Source organism: Amblyomma mixtum, chromosome 5, assembly GCF_055824585.1.
Source record: "Amblyomma mixtum isolate Tamu chromosome 5, ASM5582458v1, whole genome shotgun sequence".
In the NCBI taxonomy this organism is placed as follows: domain Eukaryota; kingdom Metazoa; phylum Arthropoda; class Arachnida; order Ixodida; family Ixodidae; genus Amblyomma; species Amblyomma mixtum.
Window position 1 is genome coordinate 131,039,125 of NC_143016.1, and position 17,547 is coordinate 131,056,671.

Sequence of the window (17,547 nt, forward strand, 5' to 3'; positions counted from 1 at the left end):
AAGGAACGGTGGAAGCAGTTCTCATTCCTATCGTTTTCTTGTCCAGAAAAGGTTTTCTCGTCCCTTCACCGTCCGTGCGTTACGCAAGCACCTAGACCAGAGGCACCTCAATTTCGAAACGGCATTACTACCTCCCTTTTTCGCTCTCCTCTGACCCGGTTCTCCGCTCCCTTCGAAATTCGTTCACTTATTCTTTTTGCTTTTGTCCCGTCCGAACATTGGCGGAATAATGATATTGAAATAGATTACGCTCATCGCAAGCTCCTTCGCTTTGACCGGAGCGTCCTGCCAGGGTCTTGAGAAGAGCCGGAAGAGACGGTAGCCTTCGAAGAAGTCAAGGCCTTACTTTGCAGTTGACTTTTATTTCTACCGGATCACCTTACTTCTTTGTCTCCGTCGTGCTGCGTTATAAAGAAAAAATGGCAAACGAAAAGTACGGCGAATGCAGGAAAAAAAAAGGGAACGCCCGGAGCGGCCAAACTGGGCTCCTGTATCTACGAGAGGATTTGTCGTTCCTCGTCTCGAAAAGCTTCCGATGGACGTCAGACACGATTTGGTTCTTCATTTCGGCGCGCGATGCCTACAGTATATTTATTTTCTGGCCTTTTTTGTTTGTTTCAACTTTCCCCGGCGGTCCCCGTCTTGTAGCTCCCCGCGGCAGCCTAGTCTCGCACGGTGGCTGGGGAATGCGTCGACTCGTCTGGGATCCCACTAGGAGCCGAGCGAGAAAGCGCGCGGCTCCGCACTTTGATGATCCCAGACTTCCTGTATATACGTCTGGCCGATCGTGACAGCGCATGTCGCCCACGCTCGTCGTTTGCTGGGACCGCGTTCGATGGAGGAGGCAGCGCGGAAGTTGCCCTTCTTGATCCGTGTCGCTTAGAGCGGCGGTGCGCTGCGCCTTGGCAGGAATAACGAAGTGAATGTCGCGCGTCCCACGTCTAAAGCTATCTTCACTGACGAGCGCGTGCTGTCGGGACAGTGTTTGACCTCGCATCATTTAAATCCCCTTGTAGGCGCCGAACCAGAGCGCTATATGCGGTGCTTGATTACAAGAAAAAATATTATTCTGACACGAAGATGAGGAAATTCTGATATGAAACAGGTCTGCCTGTAGCAGCACAACTTAGCATCATGCCAAAAACAAAATAAGAATCAAATGCTACAGAACAGCGTGGGTACCTTTCGCGTTTGTTAAACATTATTTCAATCGAGCGAAATCGAGAACCTACGCATGTTTATTAGGTAATATATGTCATTCCTTTTTTTGTGTGTGTGGAAGTTTAGACTGTGGTCTCAGATGCCGTCAGTTCACTAATATGCTGTCAGTAACGAAATGTTGATGCATCGAGTAATTCATGAAAAGTCTCGTAGTTGCGCAGATTAGGCGTCATTTCCCTCATCGGTGTGAAAGAGCTTTACATTGTCCTTCATTGGTGTGCAATATAGAGTGGGCATAAAAGGACAGAAACGAGTGGACGACTCGGTTGCATCTTTTATCATTTTATCAAAATGTTTCGCGCCCGTAATGGTCTCTGTGCACACCATATGATCCTCCTTTTCCTCTTCAATTTTATTTCAAGCAGGCGAAAACTATGCGATGGCATTCATCGCAGATATGAAGGCGCATTTCAGAGTGTACAATAAATACTTTTCTTTCTATGAGAGGAGAGCTTCACGCGCTTAGGGCTTAAGCTGTCTGGGTATCTCGGGTGGATCATTGCTTAAGAGTGTTTTTTTCTTGGGGTGGGGGGGAGGGATCATATCCTTGTTTCGCATCTCTCTTTTTCTACCCTTCTTCCTTACCTTCCGTCTTTCGCGACCCGTTCGGAAGCAGGTCCCCCGGGCCCCGTGGAGAACTGCTCTATCACAAACCAGACCGAGGGATCGTTGCACCTCGAGTGTCAGGCCGGCTCGGACGGACACCTGCCTGCGCACTTCGTGCTGTCCGTGCACGATGCGCTCACCTCGAGCGTCTCTGCAAACTTCACTGCCGACAAGCCAGACTTCTGGGTAAGTGGATTCCTCGGCACAAATGCTACACTGCACACTACGACTCCACAGAGAGTTTTCCTGGCAATGGAGTGGAAGCTACGAAGGCGCCCTCGTTTCGTGCACAGCGGAATATACAGTACTTCCGGCTTGCAGTGACTAGTTTTCTCTTAAGTCATAGCACGTCGTCAATATTCTCTTTGAAAGCAAATTTATGATGCAACTGCCAGCTTTCAATCATAAAGTTAAAAAAAAGTTTCTTTAGTTACAACGAATTTGCTAGGCTGATCTTATTACAAGAAGCTTTCATAGACGACGCCAGCTACCCCAGCACCAGAGTGAAGGCATCGCGGAGAGACCAACGCGTGAGGCGGCCAGACACACCGTCCTGCGGCCGAAACATTTCAAATTCAAATTCTTTATTTCTGCCTTGTAAACATACAGACAGCGGAGGCGCAGAAAAAGCTGAGAAACAGCTTGACTAAGCCGCAGCCCCCTTTCGCTTGGCAGCAGCTTGACAGCAAGACTTTTAATACAGAAGGTGATAACAAGTATACAATACAAGAGAAAACGAAAGAACATTATACAATATTGACACAATATTCACATTGGGTAGACACAGGTAATGAAAGCAAAGGAGAGAAAAAAAAACACAAAACAAAAATCCTACATGCTAGCATACAAAGCACGCAAAGACCTGTTTGACGAACTGAAAAGGTCAAAATTATTATGTATATACGCGTTTAGCAGGGACGGAAGAGTGAACTGCAGGCGTTCTCTACCCGAGTTTAACCGTGGGGTCGGGACTATCCACGTCTCCGCATGCCTTGTTGTGTAGCTTGCATCTCGGGTATGCAGTTCAGCTAGTTTACGTATGTGGTTTACGTTTCTACGTGTTTCGAATTTAAACCGGACACTCAAGCGATATTTATACAAGTTGTGTATTTTTAGCACACCACTTTGTAGAAAGAGATCTTTGCTTGGCGAGTCCCAGGGGACATTGTAAACATGACGAAGGAACTTTTTCTGAAAAATGTAGATACGCTGAAGACAGCTAACCGTAGCTGTGCCCCACACTAGATGGCAGTAGTTTAAATAGGAGTAGAAAAGTGAATTGTAGAGGAGTAACTTTACTGTTCTTGGAATGACGTATCTGAGCCGACTTATGACTCCGGTTATTTGAGCCAGTTTCGTGACAATATGGAGGAACAAAGCAGTTACCGAGGCTCACTCTCCGCCTAGCCTTCCTTCCGTCCAGTGTGTGTGTGTGTGTGTGTGTGTGTGTGTGTGTGTGTGTGTGTGTGTGTGTGTGTGTGCACGTGCGCGTGCGTGTGTGTGCGTGCGTGCGTGTGTGTGTGTCGCGTGTGTGTCGTGCGTGCGTGTGTGCGTGCATGTGTGCGTGCATGTACGCGCGTGTGTGCGCGTGTGTGCGTGTGTGTGTGCGTGCATGTGTGTGCATGCGTGTGTGTGTGTGTGTGTGTGTGTGTGTGTGCGCGCGTGCGTGCGTGCATGTGTGTGTGCGTGCGTGCATGTGTGTGTGCGTGCGTGCGTGTGTGTGTGTGTCACGTGCGTGCGCGTGTGTGCGTGTGTGCGTGCGTGCATGTGTGTGTGTGTATGCGTGTGTGTGTGCGAGTGTGCGCGCGCACGCGCGTGTTTCGCTTGACGCGTTCTTCCGCTCTCAGTATTATTGAACTATTACAGCTGTTGTGAAAGCGGTGGTTTTTTTTTATCACCGATGCGTATCTCCGAATAATTATCACCGAATCGGGAAAGTACCCGAGCCGATGATAATATAAAACAATAACTACCGACAAATGCCACCCCTATGTGCAACTCTACTGCGAACAAACGAATGGCTTAGCAGTGAGAAACATTTTGCGAGGCGCGCTGAGCGACGAAATCCTCTTTATTGTTCTTCAGGTGAGATTAATTATTTTTATTCCCTCAGTTAGACAAGAGTACACCTGGGGCGTCAGGTACGCAGCTAATTGTGCACTTGGCGCCTCCATATTGCGTCGCGGAAGCACCAATGTGTCGAAGGTCAGCGCCATGGGGAAACTTGCATGCTGCCGAAGTGTCGGATTTTCAAGTATTGTTTGCTGCACGTCAGGAAACTGATGAAGCAAAACCCGTACAGGCAGTGTCTTACTGTTTGCCTTGCAATAAAGAAAACATTCCCTGTTTCTACTGATCTCATTGGTTGATTGAGCCCTTACTGAAAGTATCTGTGGCTGCTTCTTTGTGAGTGTTTACGATGTAAATCCACAGTTACGAAAAAATCATTTTTGAAGAAACCAAAAGAAGAAAAAGCCGACAGTTTCTGTGAATTCATTCTAACAAACCATTCGGTTATAATCTATCTTGGTTCAACTTAAAGATGCAGATGGCGGTACGCACACGGACACTGGCAATGTCATACGTCGCGCTGCGCGCGCCTAAACTTGTACAGGTTCATGACCTCCTCCCCGGCGTGGAGTATTACCTTGTGGTGTCGGCCATGAACGAGCGTGGCCGCAGTCAGGAGCTCACCATCCTGCCTCCCATCATGCCCCTCGTGGGAAAGCTCACCAAGTCAGGTAGGGATGAAGAGACGGAAACACATAGCTGCAAGTTCATGGCCTGAGTGTGGCTTGGATGCCTTATCAATACCAGCCCAACACAATTGGCGTAAGCGGAACATTGTGGAATTATGAAATGCATTGCAGCAATGTTGGCAGACCTGCCGAGCGAGTAGAAACAAGCTTTCATCACAAACATTCACCGAAGTGAGTTCGGTGGTGGGTAGGACAATTGTCATGTGGTGTACTTTTGTAATTTATATGACAATTATTTATATTAGATTTATAATTTATTTTAAGAAAAGTTATAATCGTTTTATACGAGGTCTGTTAGAAAAGTATCCGACCTTTGGCCGAAGAAAAAAAGCTGGCCTAATAACCTTCAAAGTAGTCTCCTTGGGGCTCCATATGCATCTCCCAGTGGTGCTGCCATTGTTGGAAGTATTCCGAAAAGGCCCTTTTTGGAATGGAATTTAGCTCTGCTGTCGTTGCAGCCATAATGTCCTTTCTTTTCTGAAATCGCGCTCCTTTCAATGGCCTCTTGATTTTATGAAACAGCCAGAAGTCGTAGGGGGACATATCAGGAGATTAAGAAGCCTATTGAACTACAGGAGTCTGGTTTTTAGCCAGAAAAGTCTGAATCAAATGCGAGGAATGTGCAGGAGCAATGCCGCGATGGATGCGCCAATTTCTTGTTGACCTCAATTCCGGTCTCTTGCGCCGCACAGCACCAACTAGGCGATGGAGGACATCCCCGTAGTACTCTCTAGTCATTATTTTATCCTGTGGGGTGCGTACTCGTGGTGTGCCACACAGAGGGAGTCAAAAAAGCAGTCAGCATCACTTTGACATTGCTGCGCACTTGGCGGGCCTTCTTTGGTCTTGGTGACGTGGAATGCGTCCTCTGTGACGACTGGGATTTGGTTTCCGGGTCGTACCCGTACACCAAAGACTCGTCACTAGTGATTACGGCGTCGGTGAAGTCAGGGTAACTGTTTGTGGAATCCAGCATCTCCCGTGAGACTTCAACACGAAGCTGCTTTTTCTCCACCGTCAGCAGCTTCGGCACGAATTTCGCCGCAACTCTCTCCATGGCCAAATCTTCGGTGATAATGGAATGTGCAGAAACATTGCTGATGTCCACTTCTTCCGCAATTTCTCGGATAGTCACACAACAGTCCCGCATCACCACAGCGTTCACTTCGGCAATTACCTGGTAATTTAGGCATGTTGATGGCCGACCGGAGCGTGGCTCTCTCTCCACAGATGTGCGGCCGTCTTTAAACCAGTCGCACCACTGCTTAATCTGTGTGCTGCTCATAGCATCATCACCGAAAGCCGTGTGAACATTTCGAATGGTTTGCACTTGGCTATCGCCAAGTTTCTGGCAAAATTTGGGGTAGTAGCGCTGCTCCTCTCGCTCCGCCATTTTCCTTGCAACAAAAAACCGACGAGAGCACTGCGCACTGCCTCACTCAAACGCTGCTTCCCAGCGACTGAAGCTATCGGCAGGCAGGAAAAAATTCAAAAATTCACGAGGGTTCAAGGTCGGCAGCTGTAAGCGCGCTTGTTTCATATACATCAGGTGTTCGCAAAAAAAAATAAAAGTCGGACACTTTTCTAACAGACCTCGTATATTCAGTGCTACAGGATAGCTCCCTCAAAAGTAGTAAAGTTTGATTTACAAAGACAAGTTTTTTCTGTGTGTAGAACCACATTTTTGGAAGAGCTAGTGAAGTAAGCTTTAGGACAGGAGTTTGAGCGATAAATGAAAACTGTAACGAGTACGTAAAATACAAAGCTAAGGTTCTTTCTATGCAAAGCGTGAAGACGGTCCTGTCTATACGCTCTTTTGCGCTCCGTGAGAGAGTTTGTTCTAGTTGACTTCTGCTTTTTTTTTTTTAAGTCCAGTGTGTTGTTTTTTGTAGTAGCTAGCTTTCCAGTTTCGCCTTCATTGTTAACGGCTAAGAGAGGGTGTAAGCTTGTTCACTGACAAGTCTTACTCTCACTAAATATGATTGCTGGGCATTGACTGCACTAGCCAGGCTAGTAATAAAATATGCCTTGTTAGCTTAGAATGTATTCTATGCATAGCGTTGGTTGGTTACCTTCCTATCAATAACATTGCTGCAGGGAGCGCGGCTAAGATCTACTCCAACGCACTGCTGGTGACCGTCATCGCCGCCGTAGCGCTGCTTTGCCTCCTTCCGCTGGTGGTGCTGGCGGCAGTGAAACTGAAAGGCCGACGCTTTTTCACCAAGAGTAAGTATTGATTGTCACTACCTAAACGCGCTGCGGCATTTTTAGAGCAGCTTCGCAATGACTAAAATGCTTCATTAACATTTACTCTTGTCTACGAGATCCACTATGGGAGGCAGGTTTGACGTAGAGCAGGAGGCACTTCCGCACCATGTCTCCTTGTTTACGCACAATGTATCAATTCTGTGAGTATTACAATTATTGTGCATGGAATATTTATAACGAAAGTGACTAGCAAACAAAAAAATCCCACCAGCTAAGACACGTGATTATCGTTACGGTTGCCTCTTCTCGCAGTAAGTGTGTTTTGAGGAAGACACAACCGGTTGGAACCGGCTGCTTAGATTGGCCGCTCTGGTCGAAAAGCTGCCCGGTTGCTTTTATTGCAGGAGTGCTGTCAAGATTGGCGTAAGGAAAATCGCTATGAGAGTCTTTTATTATCAGACAGGAGAGATAAGTATGCTACGGCCCCGCTTCGGTGGCTCAGTGGTAAAGACGCCTGACTACAGATCCCGAGAAGGCGGCTGCGCTACCAGCGGCGGCGGATGCGTTTCGATGGAGACGAAATGCAAGGCGCCAGTGTACTGTACGATGTCAGCGCACGTTAAGGATAATCAGGTGGTCGAAATTAATCTAAAACCATCCGCTACGGTGTCCCTGATAGACCATACCATACCATACCATACCATACCATACCATACCATACCATACCATACCATACCATACCATACCATACCATACCATACCATACCATACCATACCATACCATACCATATTATACCATACCATACCATACCATACCATAGCAAAGTTGCTAAATTAGGAAGGCCGGTAGATGATTTGTAGTGTGAAGTCGAAGAAGGGAGACCTCAGATTATAAGCTACCGACCTAACTTAACAAACTTGATAGTGAAAGTAAACGGCTCTGACAGCAAACATCATTATGCCTAACTTTACATGAGTCGTGTCAGAGACAGGGACTGCAAATAATATTCTATAATACTGTTCCTATTTTATTTTTTCCGTTAGGCCAGAGTATGCGTCCGCAATAACCGCTAGCTTTGTCAAAACGAGGATTTACGTCTTGGCATACATCTGCAACCTTGCCAGTAGGCTTTACTCTGCAGTATTAGCTATCTATTTTTTCTGCACGTGTAAGGAAGCACTGATTTTGGTATTCTCGACATTTTCGTCATGGACACTTTCTTCTCAGCAACAGGCGGAGCCTAAAAGAGACAAGAGAAATATTAGCGAGGTTCAATGTGCAAAGTCCTCAAAGGCTTCTTCACAACTAGATGTTTGCTCAAATGCCACAGAAGGAATTCAGTTTCGCTCGATACCAAAGTCACAAATAAATAGGTATCTGTGCACTTCTGCAAAAAGTTGATGCCTCGCAATGCCAAAGTATATTTCGTTTATAACGATCCTCGTCTTAATTTCTTAACGCGCAGCTGTGGTATGAGAAAGTTTTGAAGCAATGCTACGGTATGTCAATCTTTACTTTTGCCATTAGAAGTCGGTGGAGCGGTGTCTGTCTGGAGGACGCTTCTTTGTCGTTGACTTTGCCGCCGGGAATTTAATTCTGCGAGCTTTGTGTCACGACGTCAACATGGCGCCAGTTGTAACATTAGCGGAACAACCGTGCTGAATTAAAAGAACTTATTGTCCCGGCCCTCTGCTGGTTCGAAGGCGTGTGCCCTTGTTCTGCGCTCAGACAAAACATTCACAAAGACTGAACATGAAAGCTCCATAAAGATCGGGCTAGAATATCAGAAAAACTCCGCGTACGGCAAGCAGGACAGCGAGTCGCTGGCAACGGCAGAGGAATCAGCAAGGAAAGCGCCGACTCGCGGACCGTCTCCTTTCTAGTCCTTACATTCTGAAGAACTTTAAAGACAAAGCACTGGCTTTGACTAATGACCGTGCAGCCGCAGTGGCAACGCGAAAAAGGTTCGCATTCCAAAACACGGCTTCGTCCTTCCTTCCATATTTATCACCGTCGCTGCTGCTTCCGCTGCTCTCCATTAATGCGGGTTCTCAGCAAGAAATCGCTTTCCGAAAAGAAATGCCTCACGAAAGAGGCGCGAGTGTGCCTCTGCTTCCTCGCAGTTTGAGTGGCGGTCCCGGACGGCTTGAAAACAAATACGGGCGCCCCTTTGTTTGAGTGGCTGTCTTCAAGAGGAGTCTTTTATTAATACTGGCGCAGTATCGGAGTGATGCTCTTCTGAACATCTTGGAGCAACCAGATGACTATTCTTGCGAGGCTTAACTTTGCACTTCGAAACTTCCTCAACGAATGAAAAAGGTGTTAGAATACATTGATCTTTTGAAAAGAGGGAATAAGTGCAGCTCATTCTCTTTCTTCCCCCTCACTGACAGGCTGGGGGAGGGGGAAGGCAATATACAGTTTGCCTGGTTGCTAAGCCAGCTCAAAGGAAACACTTTGTGCTTGTTGATGGCTCTACAACCAATTCGAAATCACAATATGCAATTGCAGTCTGCAGGTTTTCTTTCAAGTGTAAGTTAACAGTATTTATATGCCGGTAACCTTGTTTAACCTTGCACGAGGTAGGCTTAGTTCTGCTATGTGTGCCATCCTTCCGCATTGTGACGCTGTTACTCCATATAGAGAAAGAGAACTCTCGCTTGCTAATCGATATTGCAAAATTTAGCTAGTTTTCTACTAAGACTACGACAGGTGATTCAATGTCATCACCATAAAAAGGCTGGATCTTCTTACGTAAAAAAAAAAAATCTTCAAAGCGCTTATATGATTTCGCAGCAGCTGTATTTTTGTTTTTCTTCACGCTTCCGGCGAAGGCATTCTTCGTAATGAACTGGATGAAATGGCGTTCAATGTTGCTATTACTTATCCGCCTACGCGGCATAGGCTCGCTGTGACCACGCCTGTTCACAGGCGGCCAGAGCTCTTATGTGAGTGCGAAGGGGCGTGTGAAGCGTGTTTCGGGCTTTCTCTTTTCTACTGACATCGAATTCATGACGAACTCTGGCAAAATGTGGCTAAATGTCTCAAAGTGCATATTTGTGCTTCAGGTCGTCCCGTGGTCTAATGGGTCAGGCCAATAAACGTAGCATACAGGAAGACAGGTCTGTGAAGTTTTTTCTTTCATGTCCTAGATGTGAATAAAAATTATTAGCGTTAGTCAGGTAAACTCGAACTTTATATGGTAACCTGTTCGTGAAGAGAGCCCCGTTGATGTGAAGAAATCGCACTGGCAACTCCTCAGCAAGCACAGTTTGTACTCGCCTATGCTTGTGCAACGCTTTTTCACCAAATTCCGCAATGGAAGTAGCGCAGTAAAAAGCAGGTGTGCAGTCCACTTCCAAGCGGAAGCTAATGCACTTACTAGAGCAGTCGGTTAGGCCAAGGTTTCAAGGCAGGAACATTTTGAGACTCATCAGAGGCATGCAAGCTCTTCGTTTCATTCGGTGGGGAATATGGAGAAAGGCTGGCGCAGAGGCCTTGTTTTAGCGTTCGTCTCGCTGACTTAAGCTCCGTGCGGGAAGCGCTGCTACAGACACCTCCTCGCCAAAAAGTAGATGCCGGCCACATAAAAGGAGATAAGAGAGAGAGAGAGAAAAGGACGGAAAGGCAGGGAGGTTAACCAGGCGATGCCCAGTTGGCTACCCTACACTTGGGGAGGGGAACAAAGGGGACAAAAGGAAAAAGAGCGGCAAAGAAATGAGTCTGTCAAGTGTCCATCGACCACTATGTCACAGGGACAGAGGGCGCGCGCAGAAAACTTAGATTATAGGCGGGAATGCAACCCCGAGTCCCTTAGGAAATTCAGGAGCGCTTTCACCGCTTTCCGTTGTCTGGAAGGTTGCGTCCAAGGCCCCAGAACGTTAGACTCTGTTAAAGGACGCGAGTCCAAGCGGAGCAGAGAAGCAACTAGGCAACCGCGCTCTCGCTCAAAACGAGGGCAGTCACAGAGGAGGTGGCTGATCGTCTCGTCACAACCACACTGGCCACACGCAGGAGAGTAAAAGTTCGCTTGCAGGCATGAGAATGAACACCACGTAGAGTGAGCTTGGCGCTTTGCTGCCTCTTACCTAACCTGGTGCACTTAAGGCGGTTATCTTAATTAGGTAAAACGATGGCTAGGTATTTACATTCATTCTTAATTAAGGCAAATTTGTTATTTTTTTATAGGACAGAAGTTTTGTGGCACGCTTTTTGCGTTCAAATGGAGCACGAAAGAATAAAAATTCCTCTAGGGATCATGTTTGCAATGACAGAAGTGGCAAGAAACAGCCTTGATAAGACCCAGACGAAAAGCTTCATTAACTACGCGTCCACGGGCGGCTCCTTAGCGCTTATTACTTAAAACAGTGGCGAAAACTTTGCAGAGTCGTACAAAAAGCAAGTGAAGTATCCTGAGCAAAATTTCTGCCCTATTTTTCAGCCATATCCGGTTTGCCAGTTCCTCGACTTACAATGTAAATTAGTTTCTGGGGCAGTAGCATAACATTTTCTTGCCATCTGCACATTGTGAGTTCTCGCTTATGTCTTTCGACTTATTGTGAGATAAACATATTCCGTCGAATGTTTCCACATCGTTGCTAGAAAAAAAAACCAATGTAAGGCTGAGAGATGTCATACAGGTGTGCTGCCTCCAAGCTGATACATAGAGTATGAGGCGGGGGGGGGGGGGGGGGGGGGGGGGAATTTGAACGACAGCCGGGCACTGACGGGCTGCGTGTTCGGTGGGCTTATCTTCACTCACTAAGTAAAGTCAGAATTTCTGAAAAGAGAGCAATTTTGTCACAAGGCATCATACCGCTTGAAATGGCTTTCGTCGTTGCCTTGAAAAACAACATGGATAGGGTGCATCGCTCTTGCAGGTCGTGAGGCTAAGAAGGACGCCACGGACGAAGACGCCTGCCCATCCACTACGGCTGCCAGTCCGCAGGAGGCCACCCAGCTCCAGATATCCTCCATCTACCCCAAGGAGGACAACCAGGTGTGGATCGTTAAGAAGAGCACCGGCCTATGAGCCGCCGCCCGACACCGCCAGGGGCGCTAGTGTCTGCAACTATTCCCACCCTCTATCACAGCGTCAGGGCTCCAGCGAAGGCGACCTCCCGCCTGGCTATCATTTTTGTGGACGCCCGTTTGATTAGTCCACGAGCGGAGTAATAAAATCGTCTGTCACCTGGAGGAGGAAGAGGAGCCAAAGACCCCGCCTCCCCGAGCTCGGCTGGTCGGGTCGCATGCCGAACAACGTTTTTATTTACTTTCGTCGTTTTTTCTTCGTTAACTTTGCCTTTTGTCGGAGTGCTGTGATAGCGATGAAGAGAGGGTGTACATGAACATCATGCGGTGTGAAGTGATGTCTGGTTCATTTTCAGTGAGTGTGGCCGCGTGTGTTTTCTCTTAACGTCAGCCGAGCGCGCGTGTTGACGCGGATCTTCATCAGGACTTGCTTCGTGCTGACGTGGGTCTTCATCAGGAGATGCTGTATTACGGAGTTAACGTAGTGGACAAGCGTTTAATCGGCACCTGCCAGTGAGGCACGGTCTCTGCGAGGGACGCACAGCTGCTGGGAAAGTGTTGTGGCGTGTCCGTGTGCGTGACTGTGTGCGTGTTGCGCCAAATATGGGCGCATGCAGAGTACTGTCGTCAGAAAGAACTTTCTTGTTTCTCAGTGGTCAGAAGCTCAGAGACGCTCAAGTGCCGCCTCGGAACAGTTGACAACATAATGCTGTAGATATGTGAAGAGTGCATGAAAGACACTCAAAACTCAACTCACGGTGACTTGCGGCGTTGAACTCGCCGTCGTGATCTCAGGCTCAACGGAAGAGGAGGAAGAAGAAATACATCTCTACAACTGCCGCCTGCTTTACAATGTGAGTTGACCATTTACACTTTAGCCCCTTTTTGATTTTTTCCTTGCATGGTAATCTATTTCCTTTGTACCTGCATGCTGTGTAACAGTAGCAATTTTCAGGGAAGACATTCGCCTTGTTTTAAATATGCTTGCTTCTTACGCTCTATGAGTGTAACAACGAAGTGCGTGATCTTCTAGTAGGGACAGTATTCTATGCGAATTTAGGCATGTTTCTGTATGAACCAGAAGCACCGCCTGATAAACTAGATTTTCCTTTCCTTCATATCTAGGTGTCATATTGGCCTCTATGGTTAAAGCTCTGTATTTGCTCGCTTATCAGTAGATAAGTTTCACACGTCGAGCCGTAACCTCGAAAACCCCAAAAAAGAAAAAAAAAGACAGTTGGAATGTTGTGTTGGCTGCCCAGAGGAAGCTCCTGGGCGCCAAGGTGGAATTAAGGAGACCGACAAAACATACTGCCATATGCCGCTTCAAGGCTGGCACCGTGAGAAACTCATCACCAGAAAGCCGCTCTGGCTGCTTTCCTCAATATCTGACGCATTGTTCCGTATTCCGACTTTTTCCCGCTTAGATGACGGCTAACTTAAGTGCTGCCGACAATGGTCACCCGCATTCCGGAGACTAGACTCGCCACGCGGTAAGCGACTAAAAAATTGGAGGCTTATCAAGGTTAAGCCCAGTGGATGCGAAGCATGTCCTTAGCGTTTGGAGGCATCTTGACCGCATACACGCCCGGCGCAAAGACGCTGGCGCGGTTGCGGGCACGGAGACTGACGCGACGGCGGGCGCGCGCTGCCTCATCCCTGGCGTGACGTCACATATCACGTGATGCAGCGATGGTGGCGCCGCCGCCGCGTCGCGCGCGACGGCGCGAACCGAAGCGTGGAGGCCTCCGCCGGGCGACGTCCGACGGCGCGATATGAGGCCCCATCTGCAGCCGGTGTGACGTCATCACGTGACGTCACATCATGTGATCTCACTTCAAGGTCAATGGTGGCCACCGCCGGGAGGCGACCGACGGCGCGATATGAGGCCCCATCTGCAGCCGGTGTGACGTCATCACGTGACGTCATGTCACGTGACCTACTTGAAGGTCACTTGAAGGTCAATGGTGGCCACCGCCGGGCGTCGCGCAAAGGCCCGAAACCTACGTTAATATGCTTCGCATAAAAAAGTTGGAAGCAACATTGCTTTAGCTGCCATTCGTGCCAGATTAAGACTGCTGTCGTCCGGAACCGCGGCAAAACTGAGGCTGAAAATTAAGCCGAACATGACACCGAACCTGACGCTGAACCTGAGGCCAAACATTTATAAAATTCTCGTCTGAATGAATTCGAGCTGAGCGCACACTGAAGTGACCGGTGCGTCTTGCAAGCCTTCTATGGCTCTCTAATGGCGGTGGAGGCCTTGTTAGCGGCTGCAGCGCGTAGTAGTAAGGAGGTCTAGGATAGGAGGACCCTATCGATTGGAGGAAGAGGGGAATAGCGAAGCGCCAGTGCGCATGCGCCGGAAAATAACACGAGGGGAATTACTGCTGTGCACATGCGCGCTGGGCATCCCACTATTTCCTATCTACTTAATTGTTAGGGTCTCCCTATCCTAAAACTGCATCCTGATGGTTACTGCAAGTTCCGCTCCACAACACGCTCGCACTCTCAATGTTGCGTTTGCGTGTTCGTCAGTTTAGGGCTAAACAAAAAACAGATGCGGCAAGGTCATAAAAAGAGAGTGGTTAACACTGCTTAATTGTTGGGGCGCTTGATCCCTTGTTGTGATTGTTCGAAGGAAAGCTACGGCTCGACTACTGCCTGAGCATCGCTGTCGCTCAACGCGTCGAACCAGCGGAAGGAAGCGCGTCCGTGTGGAAACTAGCCGCTCAGGGAGACAACCCTCCTAGAAGGTTCGAAGTCTGTCCTGCTATGCGGTTCATGCTTCCACCTGCTTTTAGCGACGAGATAGGCTACAAGTCGTTTGGCACGATGGAGCTTAAGTGCGCGATTGGCACTGTGAGTGTCTTATATTCATATCGGCCTTTTGCGGGGCACTCTTGAGAAGGGACGCGTGCAGGTTTTATGCTCTACCGATGGCGGCAGCTGCCGTTGGTTGCGAGTACCTTAAGGTCACCAGAACGCGCGACGTCCCGCAGTGGTGCTGGTGGCGTCATTCCGCCTTATTTGTTCTAGTTTTCAGCCGGGACGGCGCTTCGCCTTGTTTTCATTCGCTTACAGGGCGCCCCCTTAGTTCGGATAAAGAGACAAAAAGGCACAAAAAGAACAGATCCACCAATACGGGAATAAATTCGGTATCTATGAACCGATGCTTGAAATAAGCCTTCGTTGAGGTGACTAGATCCGGTGTGTATGGCATGAATACCATTATTGTGCTTAATGGTTCGCCACAATGAAATCAGGATATCTTAAATAAGAATTGCTTAGTTTTGACTCCTGCTTTCTTTAAAACGTTTTCTAATTCGATTTCATATGCCCGTCATAGTTGAACGGCAGAAAGCTGAGATACGAAACGGCTATGTACAAGGTCATGCTACGGCGGATATCTTTATTTGCAAGCAGTAAATTTCATACGATTAAAATTTTTATTTCATCTTATGTGCGTAAAAAAAAATGATGTTATTGCTGCCGCACAGTGGTTGGGCACTGTGTGGCAGCATTGCCGCTGAAAATATGCGGCAATGAGACAGAACAGTGCTACCAATGTTAGTAACTACGCATTTGAAGGTTGCGTTTGTTGGAGGATGCAACTAAGAAAATTGCCTGCGCAATAGTTCTGATGCTAGTAAGCAGGATGAAGCAAACTCACTCTTCAGGTGGATTTCTGGCTGCACAGTTTTTCCTCTTTTTTCTCATTAACAGCTTTGAATTCCATGGTACGATCGCTGTTATTTCTGCTCCGAGCAAAAAAGGTAATGAAATTATGGTTCAGCCTGCCTAATTTTGCGGTGGCTATGACATAAGGAGTAGCAAGCCTCTGAGGTCACTTTATTTTTCATTAAAGACCCCAGATGGGTGTTACATAAGGGGTGGGATTTACAATGCGCAGGCGTTGACAGCAGGCGTTGACAGCAGTTTGCAGGGACGTGAGTATGGCTCACAATGGAAATCGTTTAGATTCCTGGCTTATGTAGACATGCCTACATAATAACATGTCTACATAGTGCTTATGTAGACATGTTATTTCCCCGTAATTACCAACCCTAGATTTGTGTCTCTAGGGATGACAGTTACCAATCCAATGACACTTAAAAGGCTACAAATCAGTAAGTAGTTAGTCCAACAGAGTGAGCAGCAGAGAAAACACTTGCTGGCAAATGCCTGTGGACAGCGCACACGGGAAAGTCTATTTTTCAAAAAAAGGTCTCACGCTACAGATTTTTCTTTAAGCAAAGTCATTATAATGTTGTATAACGCCCTATCGAATGAGCTGTACTTCCTCTTTTCGAGTTCATTCAACGGCGCAGCAAATGTAATTCTTCCCGCAAGCTTTACAGTTGCGCTTAGTGCCTTAAAAAAACACAGTTTGGAGCTCATCTCCTACTGAGGACAACAATAAAAATTGTTTGAAATGTGTTGTTCTTTAAATCACCCCTTTGCACTTTGAAAAGTGCTGGTAGTACACTGTACAGACAGCGTGACACCGTTATGGTTTCTTAATTATTTTCGTTCTCCTTTTTTTGCAGTTCTCAAGCGCGACCGGAAAAGCGTCAGCTGAGTGCGATCCCAAGAAGTCAAAGGAATGAAGCAAGCGAAGAAATAACGGGCAGTGAAGCAGCATCAGCTGGGTCGATTTCGTCAAGTGGCGATCAACAAGTGTTAGCGGCTCGCGCGTATCGCTTCGTTGATCTTGTAAATTTCAAGACTATCCTGGAGATGTTATTTTTCTATGCCCCGCGTCGGATACTCCCCCCCCCCCCCCGTTCTCCACTCCCACACTTGAGACCCTGTACTGATCTTCTCTCTCAGTCTATCTTCGCTATCTCAGCTCTGTCCTCATAACTGCCCCGATCCCATTCGCGTCTCCCGTGTACAGACAGTGAGTGCGTTGACATTTGACGTTATACCGATGATAATGGCATGGTTGTCATCATCACATTATTCTTATCGTTACTTGAGCGCCCTTCTCTTTAGATTGTTTGCAAGGGCTGGCACCAACTCCCCCGCCGAGGAGAGCGCGAAGAGGCCGAGACGAGTACGCCGCGCGGACGTACAGAAGATGTATATGAAGCCTGGTTGCGCGCTCGGATCATTGGTTCTTTGTCACAGACGCGCATGTGTAATCTATATTACCTTTCTACGCGAAATGTGCCATACATTTGTGTGTTTGATGCTGGTTTTATTTCTTTTGTTTTTGAGAACGTTGACAATAAAACGAAGTTTAACTTGATTGCAATCACACAGTGCCTCTCGATTTCTTCTCACAAGGGCTGGTTTGTCGCCGACTGGAAACCAGATGCTTTCATTTCTGACTGTAAGCTTGAACTAGATACAGTGAAGCGGGACACATGTTGAGCGCAGACTTCAATGAAAGAGATTTTTTGCTTTTGCAAATTTCATAAAATGCCGGTCTCTGACGAAGAGAAGAGTGAGTGCGCTTGCTGTTTTTGTTTTTCCATTACTTTGGCTGCCGCAAAAACCAAAGCTTGCACAGTATTCACTGAAGTACACGGAAGCACACAAAGGAAGTACAGTCGTGAGCAGTGTGGAAAAGGAAGAAAGTTTGTTTATTCGTTTATTAATTTCTCTATAATTAAATGTGACATGCACAGTGTTCATCACTTTATCATTTTCTGATTGGCGTAAATATGCTAAAGTCATTGTCACGCATTCTGGATAATCAGGGAATTCTGAATT

The 17,547-nt window shown here is 47.4% G+C and overlaps 1 protein-coding gene across 4 annotated transcripts in view; it reads left to right on the top strand.

Annotated features, from left to right (window-relative positions):
* Positions 1-17,042, top strand: part of LOC149343723 (neural cell adhesion molecule 2-like) — a 362,989-nt gene extending 345,947 nt beyond the window's left edge. For 2 of the 4 annotated variants that reach the window (XM_089546036.1, XM_089546039.1), the window contains 5 exons: positions 1,835-2,013; positions 4,442-4,568; positions 6,684-6,812; positions 11,676-12,680; positions 16,377-17,042. In XM_089546036.1, coding sequence (XP_089402162.1) covers positions 1,835-2,013; positions 4,442-4,568; positions 6,684-6,812; positions 11,676-11,827 — 587 coding nt within the window. In that variant the 3' untranslated portion in view covers positions 11,828-12,680; positions 16,377-17,042. The remainder of the gene's footprint in view (positions 1-1,834; positions 2,014-4,441; positions 4,569-6,683; positions 6,813-11,675; positions 12,681-16,376) is intronic. The other 2 variants (XM_089546038.1, XM_089546040.1) reach the window with 1 other exon arrangement.
* The last annotated feature ends 505 nt before the right edge of the window (positions 17,043-17,547 follow it).